The following is a 26,100-nucleotide window of genomic DNA, read 5'->3' as shown; positions in this document are numbered from 1 at the left end:
TAAGTGTGTGTGCGTAAGTGTGTGTACGTGTGTGTATGTGTATGTGTATGTGTGTGTGTGTGTGTGTGTGTGCGCCACCTGGCATCCTTGGTAAAGAGTGTGTTGAGTAGCAGGTCCTTGTCCACAAACACAGCACTGGGGTAATACCACACAGTGAACTGGTTGTCCTGGATTCCACACAGGATGTTGGCTGAGTTATTCCAGGCCATGGTATGAACCATAGAGCCTGTATGAAAAAAGAAAAGAGAGAGAGAGAGAGAGAGAGAGAGAGAGAGAGAGAAATTAATAAAAATGGGCTTTACCTGCATTATGTATGTTGAAAACTATGAAAAGTGTATATAATAACTGGTAAAAGTTATTACCAAACATAAAAGTTTTTACCAAACAAACAAACAAACAAATAAATAAGAGCATTACACTACAGCAGCACTTCCCGGCTCAGGCTCTGTTTATGATGCATGCATCCCTGAACTACAAGCAATTTAGGATTTGATCGGAACTGAATATAAATAACAATAAACAGATGGTGTTGGAGATTAATGTAAGAAATGCACATACAAGTTAAATATCAGTGGCAGGAATCATTACTTTGGATAAGATTTTGCCTCCTCGTGATTACCATTACTAAGAAAGTGAGGTGTAATGGTTTATGTAATGTATCACTGTGTCGCTGAGTCGTCTGACCGATCTTGTGCATGCTTTGCTCTCGGCCCAGCCTGCGCACAGAGGTCAGATAAAGGTCGTTGTTTCTGTCAATCAAGGCGATCTTCCTGTCATTGGCGGGTCCGCACTGGTCAAGGGCAATTACCATCACCTCCATCTGCCAGAGAGAGAGAGAGAGAGAGAGAGAGAGAGAGAGAGAGAGAGAGAGAGAGAGAGAGAGAGAGAGAGAGAGACACAGTGAGAGAGAGGGACACAGTGAGAGAGAGAGACACAGTGAGAGAGAGGGACACAGTGAGAGAGAGAGAGTGAGAGAGAGAGAGACAGACACAGAGAGAGAGAGAGAGAGAGAGAGAGAGAGAGAGAGAGAGAGAGAGAGAGAGAGAGAGTGAGAGAGACAGACACAGAGAAAGAGAGAGAGAGAGAGAGAAAGAGAGAGAGAGAGAGACAGAGAAAGAAAAATAGAGAGAGAGAGAGAGAGAGAGAGAGAGAGAGAGAGAGAGAGAGAGAGTGAGAGAGACAGACACAGAGAAAGAGAGAGAGAGAGAGAAAGAGAGAGAGAGAGAGACAGAGAAAGAAAAATAGAGAGAGAGAGAGAGAGAGAGAGAGAGAGAGAGAGAGAGAGAGAGAGAGAGAGAGAGACTGGTTGATTCTACATGTTTTCTGACAGTATCAGACTGACAGACATTGACCCTGTAAATAATAAGGATTTATTAGCTTAAACTATGTGTTAGTATAATACAGGTATAATACAGGTGCTTAACTTAAACATTTACAATAAGAAAGTCTGTATTTCAGCAATGACAGATTTATCGTGTCTTTAGGCAGCTAATCCATGGCTTGAGATGGTACATGGTGAAACGTGCCCGTGCGACTGTTGTGCGAACGATACGCTGGAGATGGGTTGAGAGGGTGTGAAATGCATGCAGCACGCAACACTGTGCTGTCATGGAACGCACACAGAGCCATTTTACACACCGAGCAAACGCACTGCCTGGAACTTAATCCCAAGATTAGTTCAGCAACGGAGCTCAATGCATATCAAATGCGACATTCCTCGAGGAGAGAGCAAGGAAGAGAGCGAGAGAGGGCATCTTCGGGTTAAGCTCTGTCATCCTCGGACGGCTCCTGACAGCCGCCTGCGTGCTCGGGTAGCCAGATATTTGTTGGGAATTTGTTTCCCATCACTTGCTAATGGAGAGAGCAGAACATCTACAGGGTGCTGCGTGAAGAATGAGACGGAGAATAATGAGCTCACTCCAGCAGGAATATAGTAACGGGAGATTAGGAAAAAAAATGCATATCCATCACATCCGTGTGTGTGTGTGTGTGTCTGTCTGAGAGAGATCACTGGCATTGCTTTGAAACATTCTGTTATTAGTGATCTGGCAACAAGAAGCATAAGAAGCATTAAACAGTAAATAAGTCAGTCAGCTGAGAAAAGAGCAGGCTGTCCTGAGCCCCAATTTCTCTCTCTCGCACACCCACACACACACCTACACACACACCTACACACACACCTACACACATACACACACACACACACACAGACTACAATCCTTGTGAAGACTGCTTGTTGACCATTAGTCAATAGTGTTTATATAAAATCTGCAGTTGTTTTTTTTAATGTCCCCAATGAATACTTGGTACATGCCAAAATATAAAACCATGCCTACAGACACACACACACACACACACACACATCAGTGGCTGACATTGCACACTCTCAGACCTTACTCAGACCATGTAAAGTTGAGGTGTGTGTGTGTGTGTGTGTGTGTGTGTGTGTGTGTGTGTGTGTGTGTGTGTGTGTGTGTGTGTGTGTGTGTGTGTGTGTGTGTGTGTGTGTGTGTGCGTGTGTGTGTGTGTCTGAGCTTGGATGGGGAGTTTGGATGAGTGTGCGTGGAAGACAAATCCAGCTGGCTCTAGCTTTAACACTCCTGGGTTTTGAAGCTGCACTTGAAGAGTGCTGGCACACACACACACATGCTGACAAACAGTAACTGCTGATCCTGGCTACTCCCATCAACTCTAGTCCCAGACCCCCTACCCCCCTCCTCCTCCTCCCCACGCTCTCTCTTTCCTTCTCTATCTCTCTTTTTCTTTGACCTCTCCAAGCTCATCCAAGTCTTTGTATGCACCGACTGTCCTCTGGGTGGCACTAAATCCTGCAGTGATTACTCGAGTGTGAGGAAACGCTCTCATAATATTCCATCACCTCTGAAGAGTAATTAACAGCTAGTTCATCTCTTTGCTTTGATTAAAGCCGTGGACGTGTGGCGTAAATATGAAGTGGATTAAAAGGTTCTCTGTGCGTTGTTTTAAATCGTTTAAAAAGTCAAAGGAGTAAAACTTTTTGTAGCCCATGTTTTACTAAAGAGCGTAACTCGGAATTCCTACTAGAAAACTTCATGAAGGTCTCATTAACTGAGGCTCAGGCTGCTCATAACATTAAAAGCTAAAAAGGTAGCACTTGAGCTTATACGACTATACATTTTGCTGTGTTGGGGAAATAAATCCATTAATAATCTAGTTATCTAGATTATCACAAGGTTGTTGCTAACATGGGGACGACCACAGAGGCTTCCATATTTCTTTTCTAGAAAGAAAAAGTAAAATCAACTGAAATTACAAAAAAAAAAAAAAAAAACAACAAAAAAAACAAACATGATAAAAATATGGATTTCTGCACATGCCTTCATCCCAGTGTAGTGTTTCAGATTACAGATATGTGCAGGACAGATTATAGCTCTAAATACTGGTCTATGTATTTAGCTTGATAGCTACCCAGTCATTACTTTATTTATTTATTTATTTATTTATTTATTTAATAGATTAAATGCTATACTCTAGCAGAATGCTGTGAAATCTAGTGGAAAAAAGCTTGTCGGCAAAAATGTCAACGTCGTCAGAGTTATTTTAAAAATCCTGCTAATCCGAATCAGTTTATTTGCCAAGTGTGAACACACACAAGGAATGTGTTGTGTTTCCAGGAGCTCTACTAAACATAGTGTATACATAAACACAAAAAATATTACATGGACTAAAAGAGTAAAAAGATATATACAAATATATATAATACACAAAGGTGCAGTTGAGTTCTTTACAGATGTGAATAGTAAGTACTGTATATTACACTTGTGTACATTTATAGAAATAAAAAAATAAAAAATAAAAAAAACACCTTATGTACTTAAAATTATAGAGTAATTTACCTTGTGGGTTAAAGGCTTGCCATCACCGATGGGTTTTCCTGTTTGAGCATCGAACAAATAGATGACTGAAAAAAATGAACACAAGCAGAACATGAGCTCCATTTAAGTTGTTTTTTTTTTTTTTTTTTTTGCCTTGTTAGCTCATGTCACAGGTCAAACTGTGCACAATTCATCAGTATCACTCACTCAGATGATTACGTAATCATCCGCGGGATTGCGATGCCATTTGACTGACTATGAACGTCTTTAACCGTAGACAGGGAAAACAATCTTTAAACATAACGTCTGGTCACACGAATGCCAGCTATTATCACGCCAAAACACGGAGCCGGTTTCGCTTGGAAAAATGTCATATTACACAAAATATTCCTAATGGCTTCTTTAGAGAACAATATGCTGTGAATAATTCAGTACTACGATCTGTGTAACGTTATGCTAATTACAATAATACTGTCTGCTCAACCGTGAAAATGTTCCTTTATTAGAAAGGTGCGCGAAGTTAAAGCGTCGTTCTTAAAAGTAATGACGATCCGATTACGAAGCTTAAATCTAAAGGCACGTTATAACCCCGTTCCTCAAGAGAAACACCAATAATACAGGCACAAACGACACGTACACAAGCTTAGCACCATTTACACAATAATTTATACTAAACATGAATTAAATAATAGTATAATTCGATCACTAGGTTATTCTTGTACCAATACTTTCATTTTATTTTCATTATCGTTATAAATATTACTTTATATTATTCTATCTATTGCAGGTTGTTGTTATAATTAACAGATTACCATTTTTAATGTGATTACTGTTTATTTCCTATGCACAAAGTTGAACTTTTATTAATGTTATCCTTTAATATACCCAGAATATTTACTGCGTATTAGTGTTTTTATGCATTTATTTTATTCCTCTAAAAAATGGTCATGTATTAATTGTTAATTCGTTGGTCATTTAGATTTTTAACAAACTTGTATTAATATTATTATGTAATATGAACAATATATGTGGCTTTTATTGTTACGCATTTATATTTCTTTATTGTTTAGTTGTTTTTGTTCTTTTTTAATCGCTTTAAGCTGTATCGTTCTTCATGTGTGTGTGTGTGTGTGTTGTAGCTCTCTCTGTTCTTCCAAACCCATCTTGCACTTGTTTCTGGTCAGTTAGTAAAAGCTGAGTTTTGAAGCACTTGTAGCATTTGGCCAGGATTTCGCTTGTAAATGAATAAATCTGAGCACAAGTGGAAAAAGGGCTTAGTCATTGTTTTGTAAATTCTCATCCGACCAAAAGCTTAACTGTTTTTGAAGTTAAAGCTAAAAACCGAGTGAATGACTTCGTCTTGAAGGTTTTTCAGAAACGCAGGCCAACGCAAACTCAACCCGAGTGTAGCTGCCATACCGCTGTGTCCACTTGTGTTTCACAATAACTCCAGGGCCTGGAATCAGACGGGCGTAAGAGGAGCTGTGAGAAAACTTACAGACGTGACAAAACAAATGTAGACCTGATAGTGAGGTGAAGATTTGACCAGTTATTTAAAACTAGCTGCACTTGTACTCAGGATACTCGCATGATTCTAGGTTACTCTGAGGGATCGAAAGGCAAGAACGCTCGTTTGATAATCATTTCCCACATACGGAAACTTGTACTGGGGTCGATACGGCGTGACAAGGCGTTCCTAAGACGTGAAACGAAATGGAATTCCAAACGTCGAGCGCGTCGCACCTTTCTCGTCGGTTTTGTCTCGTACAGCAATGGTATCATTGCTCAGTGAGACGGTCTGCACGTTCAGAATGTCCGTCCTCATGCCTTGAAACTTGGGAGCGGAGACCAGGCGTCCTTCGTACGAGTACACGTAGATGCCTCCTCCGTCCACCAATAGGAAATGACTACATGGAAGACAAGGCGCAAAAAAAACACAGGAAAAAAACAGGAGTATGAGAAAAAGATGGAGGAGTTTGCTATATACCATAGCCATAATTGAACCTTTCAGTAAACAACGTACTAAACAAACAAAAGGGGAAGAGAGCCTATAATTTCTACCGTTGCTTTAAAAACTTCACGACTGTTACGAAGTGTTTTTTTTCCCCTAAATGGATGAGAACAATGAACCCAAAGCGGCAATTGCTTCCCTGCCAAACGAGGTTTCATAAGAGAGGGAAGAAAAGCTCGCAACGATCCAAAAGCTTCATTTCACTGAGCTGATGAACAATAACCTTGGAGAAGTATAACCATTATAGCCAATGACTAATGGAGATCGCTTTTCCACATGAGCAGGTCTCGGTTCAAATGTACTTCACTGTTGGCTAACACTGCACACTGCTTTGGCAGGTGTGTGATAGAAGAGCCCTGGATACACAGGGGAGGGGCAAAAAAAAAGGGGGGGGGGGGGGTATCTAGAGAAGGACAAACAAATATCCATAACTTTATCCAGCATTGTTTATAGCATCAGCTGTTTCTGTTACTGCTGTCAGTTCAACCAGTTTATAAGTATTAGAAAGATGAGCTTATAATTCAGTTAACTTTATTGAACTGATCTGTTAAAGTGTTCATAGTTTGATTCTCTTAATCCTTCCTTTTCTCTGACAGTAATTTAAGTCACAGATTTATGTGAAAACTCTATTTGGAATATCTTATTATTATTTTTGTAATTCTATAATACGAAGTCTAACGGCGATCCGAGTCTAACGATGCAGACGGATCGTTGTTGAAAAGGTTTGAGATGTTAACTGAACGTTAATTAATGTAATGAGATGTTAATTAAGCAATTGAACGCGGTCAATCGCACAGCATCTCATTTAAATAATATCTCATTATTTTCCCTTAGAAACTAAAATATTATTTTGATATATTTACTTAATATTACCTCAAGATGTCAAAGTTATTTCAACATATATTATATTTATTATTATTATTATTATTATTATTATTATTATTATTAATCACATATAATATTGATTATTATTATAACATAATATAATTTATATGGAATATTATTATTATTTAACACATTATATTGATTATTATTATTGCATTATAATATAATTCATATTGATTATTATTATTTACCATGATATTGATTGTTGTTCTGATTTTTCATTGATTTTTGACACTCTCAAAAATCTGACTTCTATTATTTTGACAAACTCATTATTTTCATTTACAAAATCAATTACTGTGAGATATCTTGTTATTTGTTCGTGCTAACACCATACTGACATAACGTCTTGATATTTTGACTTAAAAAGTACATTTTATTTTGACATTTCTCATTATTTTAACCAATTATATTTGTATGAAGAATTCTAGCTCCTTTTTTGTGGAATTATTAAGTTTAAAAGAGAGAAAAACAGGAAGCTGGTGAGGAAATGAGCGTTTATAGCTGCTATAATAATAATAATAATAATAATAATAATAATAATAATAATAATAATAATACAAGTAATAACAGTAACTATCTTTTTTACACAAGATTTAAAAATGCTCCTCTTTGGCTGTGTAAAAAAAGGAATAAAGTGCGTTTGGTCTTCATCATATAATATGTTGTTTATTTTTCTCATGTCTTATTCCTTAATTATTTAATCGTGTTAGTATAAGTAGTACTAGGATTCTAACTTGCTCATGGCATCTGATGGGATATGACCTCAGAACGTTTGGATTCGGAGATAAAACATAATGAGAAACGACTCTCACCTCTCGGCCTGGATGATCAGACTGACCGTGCCGTCCTTCAAGTCGAATATCAGTGGCGTGTTCCAGTTTTTAGTGCTGTCCAAGAAGAGAACACTGTTCTTATTATTAGCACAATAATATTTTTCCAATAATTATTATTATTTAAAACTCCCAAAATACTCTGACTGAGACCAAATAAAACAGACTTAAGTGAAAAGGTCAGGATACAAAAATCATAAGAGCAGTAAGTGTCAGACTGCAGAACCGCATGAGCTCATGGTTACAGGGTGAGTCACAGTACGGTCCCGATGTGGAGCAGGAAAAAAAAAAGCAAGGGAATGAAAAACTAAAGTAAAAGCTGAAAAGAGAGTGTAAAGGGTGTAAATACCTATAGACTAAACACTGCAGGGCGGTGGCCACGACCAGATGACCATGAGATAGTGACGCTTTGATAACTCGATCCCTGAACTCCAAAGTGTCCACGGCATCATTCAGCACGTTCCTCACCTACAACACAAACAAACAAACAAAAAAAAAACATATTCTTTATTTTATATACATACATACATATATATATATATATATATATATATATATATATATATATATATATATATATATATGTTGTCAATGTAATAATAATAATTATTGTTGTTATTATAATAATGTATGGACATTAATTTTTTTTTTGGTGATAATTCTATTTTTGTTTTATTTATAATAATAATAATAATAATTATTATTATTATTATTATTATTATTATTATTATTATTATTATTATTATTATTATTATTATTATTGTTTCTGTTATTATAATAATATCTTCAGTTACCAAACATATTTATCCAGGTTATTTTTAGCAGGCTGTATATTCTTACTACTCTTATTGCTTTAATTAAATCAGTTCATCATAAAATCAAGAAGAGATGCCGCAAAGAGGTAAACCGAGAACCAAGATAGCAAGGAAGTATAAAAAAATATGAAAAATATACATATAAATAGGAAAAGGGGGAAAAGGGAAGGACATTATGTGAGTGTGTGTTCAAGATAAATGGGGGAAGCGGTGGAGAAAATAAACAGTTGAAGACATGGGGTTGTTTGGTTTGCGCAAACTTAACTCAGCAAGGGCTATCTATAACAAGGGTGTGTGTGTGTCTGTGTATTTGTGTGTGTGTGTGTGTGCATGCACAGGGGAGTAAAATACGAAACACACGAGAGACGCAAGAAAATATCTTGCGGTTTGCGTGAGATTAAACACACTCCAGTGGTGGTTGCTCCTGGACAAGCTAGCCATTGTCACTGCCTACACTCAGAGGCTTATGGCATAATGGTGCACACGCACACGCACACGCACACGCACACGCACACACACACACACACACACACACACCATGTTTCCTTACTGCAGCCCATGAAATCAACAGATACACTACAAATCAACTACTACCTCGCACCTCTCTGCTTAGGGCAATTCATTTACTTTAGCAGTGCATGCACTCAGGAAATGCCCGTATGCTTCTTCTGGAGAAGGTGTATAAATTATTCAGCAAAAACTTTCAGATGATACAACATAGGAAGCGGTGGAGTTAAATAATACAACAACTAACTGAGATTAAAGCGACATCTTGTAGAACACATACATAATATCTCAAACTTTTAACTGAACCGAGAAATAAACAGGAAGTTTCGTAAAATGGACATCTGAGGGAAGTTCTGTCAATAAAGGATCGAAGAACGCAACTATGCGACTATCACTTCAAGCACGAACAGGCTTCAGATACAGTGACAGACACAAGAAAAAATAGGTGTTATAGGAAAATAACCAATAACTGGGTGGTTGTGCTTCTAATAAGTCGTATCCCTCCTTCCTCTCCAGCTTATTGTTTCTTTCTTTTCTTTTGTGAAGCCAATAATATGGAGATTATTACTTTCTAGAGGAATCACAAACCTGCAAAGTTTCCTGTGCTGAACCTTTATCTCTGTCACTGGAGACATCACATCGTGTCGCTGTAACATCGGAAGCTTCATCACATCGATCTGTTCTTCTAGAGCGACAATTACTATAGAAACGCTATTACAAATATCAGAGTTTTTTTACGAGTATTTTTTCAAATGGATCGAAACTTTCTGGCCAATCGGAATGAATTCGATAGCTGTTTATTTTCTCCACCGCTTCCCCTCATTTATCTTGAACACACACTCACACAGTCATGTCATGTCCTTCCCTTTTCCCACCTTTTCCTATTATTATGTATATTTTTTATACTTCCTTGCTATCTTGGTTCTCGAAAATAATGTGGATAAATCTGTTGGTAACTGAAAACTGTATATATTTACATATAGTTTTGTATAATGTGTGTGTCTGTGGTGATGATGATGATGATGATTAATAGCAATCATCATCCTCCTCAAAATAAAAACAATGCTAATAACTATTATTATGACAATTATATTGAAAATAAAAATATTTATCCAGCACTTAACATATAGGTGCACAAAACCGAATATAATAAATAATAAGCATCTAAATGTGAAAGTCGATCACAGTATACTGATGAAGATGAAGCGATGTAGATAACAAATGAAAGGAAACTTTATACTGTATGTCTTCAGATTTTAGGAGCTAAAAAGAATTAAAGCGTCACCTTAAAGCGACGCGTGCGACGGTAAACGTCTGTGGTTTTCAGAGGTGTTCATAGTGTAGGCATTTTATAAACCATACATCAGAGCAATGCATTTTAACACAGTATTAAACAGGGTCTTATCCTAACATGATGTGCCTCGTATATGGTTTAACGCTGAACGTCGTCCGATCCTCACACCTGGAAATGAACTAGTCGGCTGTGTTTCTCGTGGACTGTGAGAGCGCTTGGTACGTTGCGCTGCTGGACTGCTGGGACGTAATCTGACTCACAATGCTTCGTATGTAAACAATGGAACAAAGAACAGGCCTCTCTCCTTCAGCTTTCAGCAGGTCTGTGAGAGCTAGGAACAGCTGGAAGGATTTTGAAGGATGCTGCTGCTGGCTTTAGGGCTTTGACACTGTGCAGGCCTCCATCAAAGCCAAGCCAGGAATAATGACAGCGCGTCTGTTTTTCTCAGGAAGCTGCGAAACGGGTCAGTTAGCGCTACCGAGCACTGCTATCCAGTTCACTTGGTGTTAATGTGGATGCGTACGTACATGGATAGAAACACAACATATAACATGATAAAGGTTTTTTATTTTGTTTTTTTGAAGCCAACAGAGTTTAAAATGTCTGGGACAGATTTTGGTGTGTGTGTGTGTGTGTGTGTGTGTGTCTGTGTGTTTTATCTCATTATAATGTGGTTAAGCATCTCACAAGGCTTTTTACACACCAGTGAGGATTTCTGTCTGATAACAGCGGGGTATTACAAAGAGGAGTGCTCAAGTCCTTACACCTGGGAAACTGGCCAACTGTCCTGGACTAAAAGCTGGGATCAGATCCAAGTCACCATACATACAAAAGAACAAACCACAAGCCCTGTTTCTGTAAGCTTTAAAAAGATCCACGAGGCAGCAAAGTGCTAATGCAGGGCTGAGGCCTGTTCTATTTACATAGAAATACAAACATGGTCACGTCTGAACCTCTGTAGCATGTGACAAAGATCCTGTTTAGAATGACATTCGTCCATTTATATATATTCAGTAACTGCTGGGTGAAACATGGACGGCGAAATTCACCACACATACGATTGGACGTGTGTAGTTGAGTACCTGCATAGTGCGTCTTTTGGAGAGTGTGATCTCAAAGTTCTTCCACTCCCAACGCTGCTCCACAATGTGAGCAAAGATCACCTGGCCGTTCCCACATGCTCCTGCTAGCTGAGTGCCATCAGCAGACCAGGCCAGGCTGAACACGCTGCCTGTGTTCGGCTTCTCCAGAGCATATGACCACTGCACAGAGAGAGAGAGAGAGAGAGAGAGAGAGAGAGAGAGAAAGTGAGAGAGAGAGAGAGAGAGAGAGAGAGAGAAAGAGAGAGAGAGAAAGACAAAGTGAGAGAGAGAGAGAGAGAGAGAGAGAGACAAAGTGAGAGAGAGAGAGACAAAGTGAGAGAGAGAGAGAAAGAGAGAGAGAGACAAAGAGAGAGAGAGACAAAGAGAGAGAGACAAAGAGAGAGAGAGAGAGTGAGAGAGAGCGAGAGAGAGAGAGAGAGAGAGTGAGAGAGAGAGAGAGAGAGAAAGAGAGAGAGAGAAAGACAAAGTGAGAGAGAGAGAGACAAAGTGAGAGAGAGAGAGAGAGAGAGAGAGAGAGAGAAAGAGAGAGAGAGGCAAAGAGAGAGAGAGACAAAGAGAGAGATACAAAGAGAGAGAGAGCGAGCGAGCGAGAGAGAGCGAGCGAGCGAGAGAGAGCGAGCGAGAGAGAGAGAGAGAGAGAGAGAGAGAGAGAGAGAGAGAGAGAGAGAAAGAGACAAAGCGAGAGAGAGAGATGGTGAGAGAGAGACAGAGAGAGAGAGATGGAAGGGCAAAGTGCAATAAATTTGAGAACATAAAAGCAACAATTAAATGGGTTCAACTCTTGAAGGCTGAAATGTAACATAATCCCTAGGCATAATTTTAATCAGTTTGACTATCGATCTTTCCAAAGACAAAAAAAAATCCAATGCGTCTACGAATAGTAGCGTCTGATTGTACAATGGTGAAAGGTTATGCACCTGGATAAATATAACTTGGCATAAAAATGATGGTCAGTTGTTGGCCAGACTCACGTGCTTCACGTCCAAGCAGAACCAAACATTAACACTCCCACGTTTGAGGACGACAGCTGTAGAGTTCACAGCGCCAAGACAAGGATGCTTTCACTAGCCTGCAAAATCAATGACCCTCAATCCACCATAGCAAACTGGTTACATGACAGGATCACAGTTATTAAGGCGTCACGAAGTGCAATAGAGACAGCGAGGAGAAGTCACGTGTAACCGTTTATTTACCCAATTCTGACTCTGTCTGTTAAATCATATCAATCTCGACAAAACACACTTCGCAGACAAAATGTAATTTGCGTAATAGAGATTTCAGATCACCTGGTCTGAGAAATTTAATTCTGCCTATCCACGGTATACTCTGTTCCAACGAGTACGTTAACAGTTGTGTTGAATTCTCAACCGTGATTGGTCAGAAAATGTTGAGTAACATCCTATAACAGCAGCTCTTAATATTAATCCACTTGTTCTATTAGATTATAGTTTCTATAGTAACAGATTTTTGACATGTGAAATTCTTTATGATGGAGGGCTTTGTGCTTCATATTGCTGATTCGTTTCCTATACCGGCGTACACGCTCGTGATTTAGTCCTTATTTATTTGTTCTGCGCTGTCAGTTGGATGAGTAACAGCTCACTAGGCTGAATGTAAACATAGCTACTGTGACACGACAAGCGAACCGGGCGAAGCGCAACTGGTGATGTAAATATGAAGCCCAAAATTGACGCAAAAAAATATAGATATTTCGAGTGGAGGGCTTCAGGGGCCGTAGAGCACGTGAGCGAGTGGTAGTGATAAACTGTAAAATGCTGTGTGTCCTCAAACACATACACACACTTAGAAAAGCTTTTAGTGTTTAAGTAAACCCTGTGGATTTACATCAGTACATCTGTATATGCAGATTGTGTAGCTGTCTTTCTTTTACAAACACACAAGACCTTACAAAGACCTTACAAAACTGGAACCAATAGGAATCCAAGCCCTTTCTCGACCCTGCTCATCGGTCTCTCCTCTCTCCCTCGTTCACGTGCTTGGCTATAGAGTGGCGCTGAACAGACTCTGCTCTGTTAGCCTGGCTCTGGTTTCAGGTGCTATAAAATGCAGCTGAGAGAGAGAGAGAGAGAGAGAGAGAGAGAGAGAGAGAAAGTCCCTCTGTGCTCTGAGGCTTTTTTCTATTGTTAGCTTGGACTTTAGCGCCAGCTTCGGAGGCGTTCTGCAGACACTTGTGTAATTGTGGTGTTTACAGATTATATTTAGTCCACGTTCGAGTCTACGTTAGATATTTTAAGAAGTAGGAAAGAAACGGTTTTGCCTCAAGAGGGAAAATAGAGGTTAGGCCAAAATTGGGTCAGCTGAAAAATATAAAGAAGGCTTTTTTTTCTGTAATAAGCGCTTCTTGGATGTTCAAAAGGAGTGATGATTAATCAGCGCCTTACATGAGACAGGTAATACATGAGCAGAAGGGAATGTTGGAGCCGAATCTATTGTGTTACTTTTAACAGTCATTTATCTCACTTCAGTATTTACATATTCTTATATCTTTCCTTTATACAGGACTTTCTCTCTCTTTATCCTCCCTCTCTCTGTGCCTGGAACAAACCCCCACTCTGTAGTCAACACACGGACATTCCCCAACACCGTGGCCGTACAGCCATAAACACCCCCGACATCCATCCCTTGACCCCTGACCTTGACAAGTCAGCGCTTTTTTTAGTGTGTGCAGGTGGCTGGACCTGCCAAAGACAGGGAGGTGATGTGAAAAACATGACATTATAAACACACACACACCAAACAAAAATAAAATCCCCAAGTTCACAGAAGCTACCAGAGCATAAGGTGGAGTCTGTTTTAATTCCAGGTCCTGAGGTGAGGCGTTATTTCCGTTGGTCAAATCAAGGCAAAAGGTTGCATTCGACAGGCAGAAACGGAGCCGTTTGATCACCTGAGCCTCTATTTAAAACTGAGCGGTGTCCAAAATAGAAGCTTTCCTTAAGTCAACTTCCTCTGTCGTGTAAAAAAAATGCATCGGTTCTTTTCACTTTCTCTTCCATCCAAACTTTACAAGGCTCATATCAAAACTGGTAGTTTCTTCCACTTTGTTCTCCTTACTCCTGTCGCTATTTCTATTTCTACTTCTCCTTCTTGTACTCAGAATGATTTTTGGAGAGGGATGGGAGAGGAAAGCGAAGATAAACATCGTTGGTACGTTTGAACTTCTACTCTTATATACCTTTTTCGAACGAGGGCTGCACTAAGCTTGGACCTGTTCCGCTGGCCGCGAAACGAAAGCGTTTAAAAATAATAGTGCTCCATCTATTCTTCTGCAAACATGGTGGCGTGGCCAGGCTTTAGAGCTCTCTAGAGGAGACGAGTGACTCACAGATGGAGCGCAATGTATACACCAGACTGCAATGAGCCAAGACACATGATAGCAGGCCGAGGAGCACTTTTTGGATTTGTGCTTGCCTAATGCTTCTAACACATTGTGCCATTAGACTCCTGCTGCACAAGATAGAAGTGTGTGTGTGTTTGTGTGTGTGTGTGGAAAGTAAAAGAGGACGGTACGTGAGCATATAAAAGAGTGAGAGTGTATGAATGTGTGCATTGCCTCCAGAGAGTGTTTAAATCATACAGATGTACAATAATCATGGCCTCCATTGACACTCCATTGGATAATCCTGTTCAGCACTTGTGTATTGTGTATTGTGCGTGTGTAACATTTCGACGTGGAAAATAGGACAAAAGCGCTCCTAACCTCCCGTCCTAGTGTCCCCTACACGACCTCTCCTTCTCACTTTCACTCCTTTCACTCTATCTTTCTGCAGTCCTATACTATGTCATCATTATTTGAATATATTTCTTAAGTGTGTGTCTGCGCTTTACTCCAGGGCCGTGTTCCACCGCATTAGGGTTCGAGATAAATTTGCACTTACATCCATCAGATATTTCCCCCCCTCCCATTTTTTTCCACCCCTAATAAAAATCCCTGTGAAGGGAATTTGAGCAGTAATGAATTATCATGTCATATTGACAATGCTTGCTGTGACCGTGGGTGGTTATTAAACGTCTATTGATGCGTAAAACACAGAAGAAAACTCCTTGATTATTAACTCAGAACTGGACTTGGCTCATGAAGTGCACACATCCTAACTCACTGGCAGGTTTTAGGAGTAAGAAGACCATTGCGCAAAGAGATGTTCCATTATTTCTGGCAAATAAGCTTCATTTTCTTAATGGCCTCTATTTAAGTATGTTTAGACAAAAAACCTAAAAGCACTTTGTGCTGATTTGTAGAGAAATCCAGCTCCGAGTAAACAAAATCAAGGCGCATTTTCACACGTGATGAAGACTTTGATTGTCTTAAATCGTTATAATAATTATTCTTATAAGTTTAATATATATACGTATAAACCATTTCTTGATGGTTGTTGGTGTTGAAATAAAACAATTACTGTTTCCAAACTACCAGTTGATTATTCTGAATATTTACTATAATTTGTAATCATTTCATCATCACTGTAATCATTTGAAAAGGCTAATGATCCAAAAAACAGACCAGCTCCATCTCACCTCAAAGCCCTTATCACTCCTTGCACTGTACCTCGCTCCCTCAGATCTACCAGCACTGCTCCACTGGTCCCACCATCTCTCATGGTAAGAAGAACGTACACATCATGACTCTTCTGTTCTGGCATCGAGATGGTGGAATGAACTTCTTCTAGATGTCTGAACAGCAGAGTCACTGGCTATCTTCAAACTACGACTAAAGTCCTACCGCTTCCTGAAACAATTCAACTACTGCTTTATCCTTTTTATTTGTTTATTTCTATGTTCTACACAACCCTGAACAGAGTTTGGGTTGAAGGTATACTACGTCTGTGACCTAATGTTTTCATCGATAGTGATTTAAAAGCACTTTTGTACGCGGCTCCGGAAAAGAGCGTCTGCTAAATGCCGTGAATGTCAATGTAAATTTCATATTCCTCTTACTGCACTACAATGTCAGCTATTTCAAAATTGATTTGTTTTATTACAACTTTTATTACATGTCAAAAAACAATGTTTATCTGTTCCGAGTTATGCTTAACGATCTGGAACAGCTGTGATCTGATTCAGGATGTCACTAACTATTTTGTTTAAGTTAATACGACAAAGAAAACACAGCTTGTGGTCGTACAGAGAAACTGGAAAGAATCACCTCTTGGTCTGTGGCAGAAAACTCAGCCGTTGGAGACTCTTTCCATCCATTTACTTACAGAAATCCTTTGTTTATTTTCTCCTTTTTAATCTGTCTATTACTGTATTTAAATCCCTGTGAACAAGTGGTTACTGTAGTAACGTTATTATAATGTATTGATGGAAAAGCTATGAATTTGAATAATAGCTCGATGAAAAGAAATAAACGTCTACCGACAAATCGGAATTAGGAATTCAAAAGTGCAAATAAAATAAATACAATTAAATCTTTGCTTAATAACACTAATTATTACAGCAGTTTTTATTATATATAAAAACTATTATAAATTATATATAATTATATATATATATATAAATATATTATATTATATATTATATATATAAAAACTATATAATAAATTATATTTTATTATATATATATATATGAAATATAATAAAATAATAAAAATCCTGATTATATATATATATATATATATATATATATACACACACACACACACACACACACACACATATATATACATATATATATATATATATATATACACACACACGTATACATGTGTATATATATATTTATTTATTTTATTATTATTTTTTTTGCATTTATGTTTAATTATAAATGCTTAATAACACTTTATTACAGCAGTTTTATTATATATATATATATATATATATATATATATATATATATACGGTATATATATATATATATATATATATATATATATATATATATATATATATATATATATATACCGTATATATATATATATATATATATATATATATATATATATACGTAATATATATATATTATTAATGTTTTGGTTTTTTTTTTTTTTTTTTTGCAATTATGTTTAATTATAGAGGATTGAAAGTTTGAACTGGAGTTCGGGACAAAAAGTCTCTAAAGTGCCCAAGAGTTGATACTCAGCCAAGGTACAAAATAAAACACTGAAACTCAACAGCATATGATGATCGTCGGATTAGAACTTAAACAGTGCTGCTACTATGTTTAACCTAAACGGTGGCGACAGTGAGCTCCGGACCACATGGCAGGTAAAGCAGCGAGTCTACACCATGTACATATCCATATACATATCACTGTTCCTTAAAGAAAAATGCGGCTTTAAATAAAAAGGAGTGTAATAAGATAAGAAGTGTGAGTGCTAGCTGCACTTTGTATGTATATGCAGTCAATTCACAAAAGTTTGCTGGTATTGACCTATAATTCCCGAATCATCGTCTTCCCTTGTGCTAAAATGCGTTTTGGAGAAACGTTATTGATTTGTTAGCTGAACGTTCTAGAGCACGTTGACTGATTATACATGAAGTGCAATTGGAACAGCAACTCAGAAATCTGGAAATTAGTTTATAGCTCAGAGCTTCATACACTTCAGGGCTGAGCTTCATTTTAACCGCAGGGATATACACAGCTACTTAGACTTTTATTATCTGGATCCGAATCTGCGTCTTCTTCCAACGCTGTATATGTTCCAGAGTCTCAAATGCCAAATGTGCAAATAAAATGCACACAGATGCTCGTACACACACACACACACACACACACACACACACACACACTCACTTTGTCAACGCTGCTGCCCTCTTTTGGGGTCTCCTCCTTCCTTTGCATTGTGTTTTTTTTTCTCCTCTCGCTGCACATACGTTTGCTATTAGGATTGGCAGGTGCTGCTTCTCCACGCTGTAGCCTTATTAGAGCGAGAGTGGAAAGGGCTGTAAACTCCAGCTCAAAGGCGTGCTCTTGCACTCCTCTCTCGCCCTCTTTCTCGTTCATTCTCTCCCTCTTTTCTTTTCCCTTAAGACCAGGAACGGTGGACTGAAGCCACAATCTGCAGCCCGGATGTTATAACCTCGATATTACTGGAGGATCTTTGACATGCTGTAGAGCTGTAATAAAAATCCAAATCCTGATCCAAACTCCATTTCACCATCTTGCCCTCAAGGTGCATGGAGAGTAACGGTTTTATTCTGCTTTATAATCACACTTTATAAACTTTTATTAACAGAGTTCAACGTCTGCCCTTAGGCTTCTTTTACAAGGCAGAGCGTTTTCGGTGTTTTTTTAACACCTCGCTACAGGAAAACGAATCAGAGTTCTAGCTCATTGTAATCACACAACCTACAGATGATGGAAGTAGAGCTGATGTTGAAAAATGGTTTGCCACAGTATGATTTATTTTCTATCACAGTGGCGCTGATGGGATGTCGGCTTGATGATATTTTGTTTCTTGTAATTCGCTAACGTTTCTATGGTAACAGGGACTTTTGTGCCGTTCGCTGAGCGAGATTTGAGCTCAGAAGATGACAAAAAGGAAGTCTAATCAACACTACAGTATATGATTTATATCTCTTAATAAAAGAATTTAAATGAGAGGGATAAAAAGGTACAAACTAACATCTGAAGTATATGTTCGCATGTTAGCAGTGCAAGCTAACTGTACTAGCGCCATGCGCTATCCGCATATATAACCAGTTTAACGCAACTTGTTACATGACATGTTACCCAGCTGGCTTCTGATTGGCTAACGTTATTAGCTAGCTGTACAGCACAGGCTAACTCTACCAGCTACAATCACTCCAAAGACACAGATGTTGTTAGCTATGTTACTAGCTTCTAAAATGTATTTGTCTCTATAAACATTTAATGAGAGATAAATTCATAAGGTAAATCCAACAGGTAGAAAAAAAGGTACGAGTGTGTAATAATTGCATTTGCTCATATCTATAGTACTCATATAACTTTGCTTTGGCAACAATGGGATTTTACATTCATGCCAATAAAGCACTACTGAAATGAACTGAACTGAACTGAGAGAGAGAGAGAGAGAGAGAAGGGGTTAATGACACATGCTGGAGTCTAATGGTTCCCTGTAGAACTATCTGCTGATTCAGCCCCATTACATCAGCCACGTTAAGTATGTCTGCGCTGACCGAGAGAAACCTGCTCTGCTTCTCCTCACGAGATGCTAATCGGCAGGGTGGCATGTGACACACACACACACACACACACGGGTAGTGTTTACACATACTGTCAGGCGGAGGGGAGGCTTTGCGCTCGTCTAGCGGTATAAATTAGGAGAGCTTGGCCGGAGAAGCCCAGCTGGCGCACACACATTTGGCAGCACAATGCTTACATGTGTGCGCACACCAAACTCACCATGCAATGCACAGCTACACGTTTTATTATAGCTCCTCTTGCCATCTTCAGTCAAACCTTCGCATACAGGCCACATCATTTTGGAATACACTGGTGTCTCTGTGTGAGGCAGCGAGGGGGTACGTGCAAAAGGCATCTCTTAAAAACTCACCTAGTGCTTTACGGTTTACAGAGAAAGAGAGCAATGGTGTGACTGAGGAATAAATCAAACTCAGGCTCTCGACATGCAACAGTCTGGAGATTTAGAAACTGTAAACTAAAAGATCTAGCTGCTGGAAATAAACCTACTCATGTGCTGACTTGTGTTAAAAATAAGCGTCTTATTGTATATTACAACTTCTGTGATGACTTTACCAACCACTACATAAGTAAGAGTTTTTTTACGGGAATGCTGAATTCTTAAATCTGATTGGTCAGAAAGTGTTGAGTTGTGTTTTTTCCAATGAGACAACATAACTATGCTAACAAATCGTTCTGGTGTGTTGTGGACGACCTATCCGATCTAAACCTGATAATAAACAGATAAAAACGTGTTCTTGTTTAAAAAGCAAAACGTGTGATTGTTACTGTGGAGGTTATTGTTGGACACTTGAGCAAGGCCCTTAACCCTCTCTGCTCCAGGGGGCGCTATATCATGTCTGACCCTGTGCTCTGACCCCAACCTCCAAATTTGGGATATGTGAAAAATAAAGCTTCTATTCTAAAGGGATAAACACTAGGATTGAGATTATCATGAGCTACAACTTTACAGTAAAACGTAATCAATCTGTATTTTTTCTACAATTAAACTTATTTATTTACTGACGAGGTATTGGATATGAAGGTATAGATTGGTATAAAAATTGTAGCTAGAGTAGCTTAGTGGATATTATTAAAACTTTTATCCCAAGTCGGATATTATAAGAATACGTCATTATATATAACATCGTATTTACGGTTCTGGTAAAGTTACATGGCACATATGAGGTGGAAGGTATATTATATATATATATATACACACACACACACATATATATATATATATATCTCATCGCTGTCGGGCAGAAACCTCGTATGTCCAAATTTGGTCAATTTCATATTTTTTCACATATCGATACTATTGGGTCTGTTATTTTTACAAGTTATTAACCAATCTAAAGTCTTGAAAATAACGCAAATCTCTTAACTCCATTGGACACTTCAACTGTCTGAGAAATCTCGTAACTCCACCTCTTCTTCACTCCGCGGGAGAGCCGCGAGGCATATTTCTCATCAAGATTAAGAGTCGCAACGAATCAACACGTCTTAAAGTGATATCTAAAGTGATTTTCGTGGGGCTCAAAGAAAAATAAATCTTGGCCCCCGCTAGTTCTGGTGCTCGTCTGAGGACAGGAATTTAGCGCAAGACAATCCACTGCAACGCGGACTAAACCCTGTGCATTGCAGATAAGATAGGATTGTATCTTACAATGTCAAGGCAAACCGTTATGTTCAACCGTCATGCTCATCACTTTAACCAAGCTGGCTGGCTTTTTGCCTCGTTAGTATACGCAAACATGCCGTATAACGTAGTGAAACGATAATTTGAACTTTATTAATTTTATTTTTTGGGTGAACTATCCCTTTAACTATGATTTTATCGATGTTTATCTGTGTTATTGATGTATTTTAAATATCTATTTATTACTGCTTATTATACATGTTCATTGATGTTTTAAAATGTTTTTTATAATATAATATTTGAATTAAATTGAATGTTTTGGATACCACTATTAAATTATTGTTTTTATTACTATTTTACCAATGCCTCTCTTGGCACTGTGCATGTAAAACACTGTTTTTTGGACACCAACAAGTGAAAATAGGTTAGATACTTTTGAGTAGGTCTGTTTTGTTAAAAATCGATAGCTGTAATGCTTCTGTGCAGAAAGAAACCCGTGAGCCACGAAGGTAAGTTTGTGAGCAGATTAGACTAATTTCCACCTATTAGACAGCCGAATCAGCATATCGTGTTTTGTATTGCATCACTTATAGCTCTTAAACCTTTAAAATAGAGTTTAGGAAGATGTATGTAACTACAGTCATTAGCTTTGGTTAACTATAGAAGCCTTTTCTCTTGTCAAAAGGCTCAACGTGACCACAGACTTTATTGAACACTGCTGGCAGCAGCGACGTCTGTGTCCGTACCGTTCTTATCAATAACAGCATAATGTCGTATCTCCTTGCTCCCAAGTCATAAAGCTTGTATCTCCGATAAAACGTGACTTTGGGAAAATGTTGTGTTAATGTTGGTACACAACAGTATATGATAGCAATATAAGGTATAATAACAACTTTAACGATACAATGTTTAATAACTCAAAAAAAATACGTTTTTTTTAATTTCCTGAAAAATAATGGTTTTGGAGATACGAGGATTCCGCCCGACAGCCGACGATATATATATATATATATATATATATATATATATATATATATATATATATATATATATATATATATATATATATCACTGCCCCCTGCAGGTTGGGTAAGTTATTTCCATTCATGCAGACAAAAAATGTTTCTCTACTGTCAAAAGATGTAAGACAACAGAAAATAATGATCACTTTGGGTTGGTGCCAGCTACAAACAGCATGGTGTTTGTTTCTTAGGCCTGCTTTTATTTGTATTTTTTTATAGCACAGTCTGCTCATCACTTCGTATCTCAACAGCTCTCCGTCCAAGCCGCTGTTATCACACAACAGACTCACAGACAGAAAAAAAAGTGAGAGTAGAGTGTGCGAGTAAAAAGAGTAGGAGGAGGGAATCAGGGGGTGAGGGGGTGTCAAGAGAAGGGAGTTTCCTCATCAATCTCTCAGTAAATTAGAAGAGCTTGTAAATGTCACTTTGCACTGACCCCTGAGAGCTGGGGTTGGGTGGGTGGGTGGGTGGGTGGGTGGGGTTTTTGGGGCAAATTCGGCTTGATGGACTTGGCATCCACCTAAAGGGACGCGTGTGATTCGTTGTAGTTGCTGCTGAAAACTGATTAGGATTAACGTGTTGGCTGTGATGTTTAATCACTTGATTAAATGCTACGGTTCCTCACTTGCTGCTGAATACTTTTAAAGTGACTAGATTGACTTTACAAAGTCTCACATACAGAAAGTTCACACTCACGTCAGTCCATGGAGAAATGCTTTGATCACAGTAACTGCTGCGGAGTAAAAACAACTGGCCCGTAAATATAAACCAGACTTTTGAGTTCGCAGTTACGTCACATTTCATAAAATCGTTCTATTTGTGGTATTTGTGGCTGCTGTGTTGAAAATGTATCATAGCACGTACAACAGGCTAATACTCCATCCAGAGCCATAATAATGTCTGTCTCTGTTTAGGGGAATAAACAGATGATGCTCCTCCTGGTCCTTTAATGTGGGGTCTGTAATTTTTAGTTGTAGAGGTAAAAAAAATGTTTAGTTAAAATCAGTGTTAAAATATTACAGTATGGAGTATATTATTCTGCACCATTGACTGATTTTTTGTAAGAAACAATGAGTATTTTAAAGGGTTATAGATATATTTAATGTTATGCAGCATCTGAGAGATAAACAGTCATATTCTCATTCTCTCTCTCTCCCTCTCTCTCATTCTCTCACTCTCTCTCACATTATATCACTCTCACATTTTCTCATTCTCTCTCTCTCACTCTCACACTCTCTCTCTCACTCTCACACTCTCTCTCTCACTCTCACACTCTCTCTCTCACTCTCACACATTCTCTCACTCACATACTCTCACTCACACTCTCTCTCATTCTCTCACTCTCTCTCACATTATATCACTCTCACATTCTCTCATTCTCACTCTCACACTCTCTCTCTCTCACTCTCTCTCTCTCACTCTCTCTCTCTCACTCTCACACTCTCACACTCTCTCTCTCACTCTCACACTCTCTCTCACACTCTCTCTCACACTCTCTCTCACTCTCACACTCTCTCTCACACTCTCTCTCTCACACATTCTCTCACTCACACTCTCTCACTCACTCTCACTCTCTCACTCTCACTCTCTCACTCACACTCTCTCTCTCACACTCTCTCACTCTCTCTCTCACTCTCACACTCTCTCACACATTCTCTCACTCACACTCTCTCACTCTCACACTCTCTCTCTCACTCTCTCACTCACACACTCTCTCTCTCACTCTCACACTCTCTCACACATTCTCTCACTCACATACTCTCACTCACACTCTCTCTCATTCTCACTCTCTCTCACATTCTTTGTCTCACTCTCTTTCACTCTCACATTCTCTCTCTCTCTCTCACACACACACAGTCACTCTCTCTCACTCTCTCACGTTCTCACTCACTCATGTTCTCTCACTCTCTCTCACAGTCACTCTCACACTTAACACTCTCTCACATTCTCTCACATTCTCTCACTCTCAGCCTTCATACAGCTTGTCATTTTCCAGAGAAAGCCGGAAACCATAAACTCCTCTGTCCTTTCCTGTGCTGATAAACTTCTTCAAAGCACCGTAACTGTGACAAAGCGCTTACAGCCGATACAGCTTCCAAAAGGGTCAAATAAATGTTTTCTGACAAAAACGATACAGAATCATACTCAGTTTTTTCTTTGTTTACCAGCACCGGCTAAAGTTATAAGCCATTTTCAGCTGAAAAGGTTTTTCTCAGCTAGTTCAAGCTAATGTTTTAATGCCCGACAATCGTGGGTTTCTTGGACTCCTTTTATTGGACTCCATTTTTCCAGCACAAGGTTATAATGTGGTGCTTAAGACATTATATAATCTGTTATTTTTGGAATCTCTTTTGCAGGATTAAGTGTTCAGTGACAGTTTATGAGCCATATGTTGCTAGCATGTAACCTATTCTTCATAGTTCACGTTTCACGGATGCTCCTTACTGAAACAGCCAGTGACATCCATCACCAATAACGATGCAGTGTTTTAGAAACATGATCATTATTAAATCTTATGATTTCTCTCTATGTATCTGTATTTTATTTCTTATTTATCGGTGAAAAAAATGTGTGTTTGCATCTCTGCAAAATGTAAAACGCCTGATGTGAGATGCTTGGGAAAATACAGGACATGTGCATACACACGCTTCTCTTTTTTACGCTTGGTCATCGGGAGATCTAGCAAACGGTTGTTTAAAGATTTAAAGCTGGCAAGAGAGGCTTCGAAAAGGAAACCCTGTGGATTCAGTAATGTCTCTTTAAACTGTTTAGTTTTGTACTCTTAGATCATGCTAGAACAGGCTTGGGATAAAGTGCAGAGGTGTGTGTGTGTGTGTGTATGCGTGTGTGCATGTGTGATTTTTGGGTGTCTATGAGTGTGTGATATTTTTGTGTGTTTTTGTTATTTGTGTGTGTTTGTGATTTTTGTGTGTTTGTTTGTGATGTGTGTGTGTGTGTGTGTGTGCGTGTGTGTGCGTTTTGAACCTCAGCCTGACCTAAACTAATATGAAAAACAAAACACAGCTAAGGGGGGTTGGCAGACTGCATGTCAACTGTGGACGACGTGCATCTAACGTACTGAACTTTGTAATAAAGCCTGACCCACTGCGTTAAATTACACACTATTAAACGCAACGAGCGCTCCAGCCCATAAAAAAGACCTGCTCCGAAACGTCCCATGGCACCGCCGTGTCTGAGCTTGCCTAATCTCGGCGAGATTCATTGCCATGCTTTATCCTTCTATCTTTCTATCCAATATCTGAAAAAGAAAGACAGAGAGAGAGAGAGAGAGAGAGAGAGAGAGAGAGAGAGAGAGAGAGAGAGAGAGAGAGAGGAGCCCCGCAGACCCACGCACAGTAAGCCTCGTAAAAATGCAGCCAACCGCAGGCATCAAATATTCATCCTCAGATGATAAGATACATCAGAGTCAGTGGAGTCTGGGCATTCCTCGATGATGTGAGTGCGATCCGGCTCCATTAGGAATCTCGTGTCTCTTAAAGCCCACGCAGTAAATAAGTTCCCTTCTCTGAGACTCTTGGCTTTGCAGCGGAATACAAAGCGATTATTACTTGCCTTCTAAGTGCTGCCAAAGCAACTGTGTCATAAAACAGATTAGACTTGTAAGAAGTAGAGTTGTAGTTCATTGTCTTTGTCCAAAACCTCTTGATTAACCCCTCCTCTCACTCCCACTCTCTTTGTTTTGGCAGTACGTCCACTCTGGCGAGGGCATTCTGAAGTTCACGCACAGTGCTACAATAACTCAGGAGCTCTGTGTGTGTGTGTGTGTGTGTGTGTGTGAGTGACTTTGGTGTTGCTCGTGTCTAAACAAAACCTCATCCATAACCTTAAAGAGGTGACACTATAGTCCATAGAAACTTATTCATCGCTGGCAGACGAGCTCAACCGACCTTTGAGAAGATTTCAAACAAATTGAACGGGGAAAAAACAAAAATCGATTTGCGCTAAAATGTCAACAAGTGCAGACGAATGTGTCAGACTACCGCGCGGG

General features: G+C 38.8%; 1 protein-coding gene across 4 annotated transcripts in view; it reads right to left on the bottom strand.

The window, feature by feature from the left end:
• ift80 (intraflagellar transport 80 homolog (Chlamydomonas)) overlaps positions 1-26,100 on the bottom strand; it is a 62,357-nt gene that overhangs the window by 6,874 nt on the left and 29,383 nt on the right. For all 4 annotated transcript variants that reach the window (XM_060875140.1, XM_060875130.1, XM_060875149.1 and 1 more), the window contains 7 exons: positions 11,282-11,461; positions 7,933-8,051; positions 7,566-7,640; positions 5,598-5,761; positions 3,876-3,940; positions 685-820; positions 79-226 (listed from right to left, as the gene is read on the bottom strand). In XM_060875140.1, the coding sequence (XP_060731123.1) occupies positions 79-226; positions 685-820; positions 3,876-3,940; positions 5,598-5,761; positions 7,566-7,640; positions 7,933-8,051; positions 11,282-11,461 (887 nt within the window). The remainder of the gene's footprint in view (positions 1-78; positions 227-684; positions 821-3,875; positions 3,941-5,597; positions 5,762-7,565; positions 7,641-7,932; positions 8,052-11,281; positions 11,462-26,100) is intronic.

Source organism: Tachysurus vachellii, chromosome 1 (assembly GCF_030014155.1).
Source record: "Tachysurus vachellii isolate PV-2020 chromosome 1, HZAU_Pvac_v1, whole genome shotgun sequence".
In the NCBI taxonomy this organism is placed as follows: Eukaryota; Metazoa; Chordata; class Actinopteri; order Siluriformes; family Bagridae; genus Tachysurus; species Tachysurus vachellii.
This window is presented reverse-complemented; position numbering and strand designations above follow the sequence as displayed.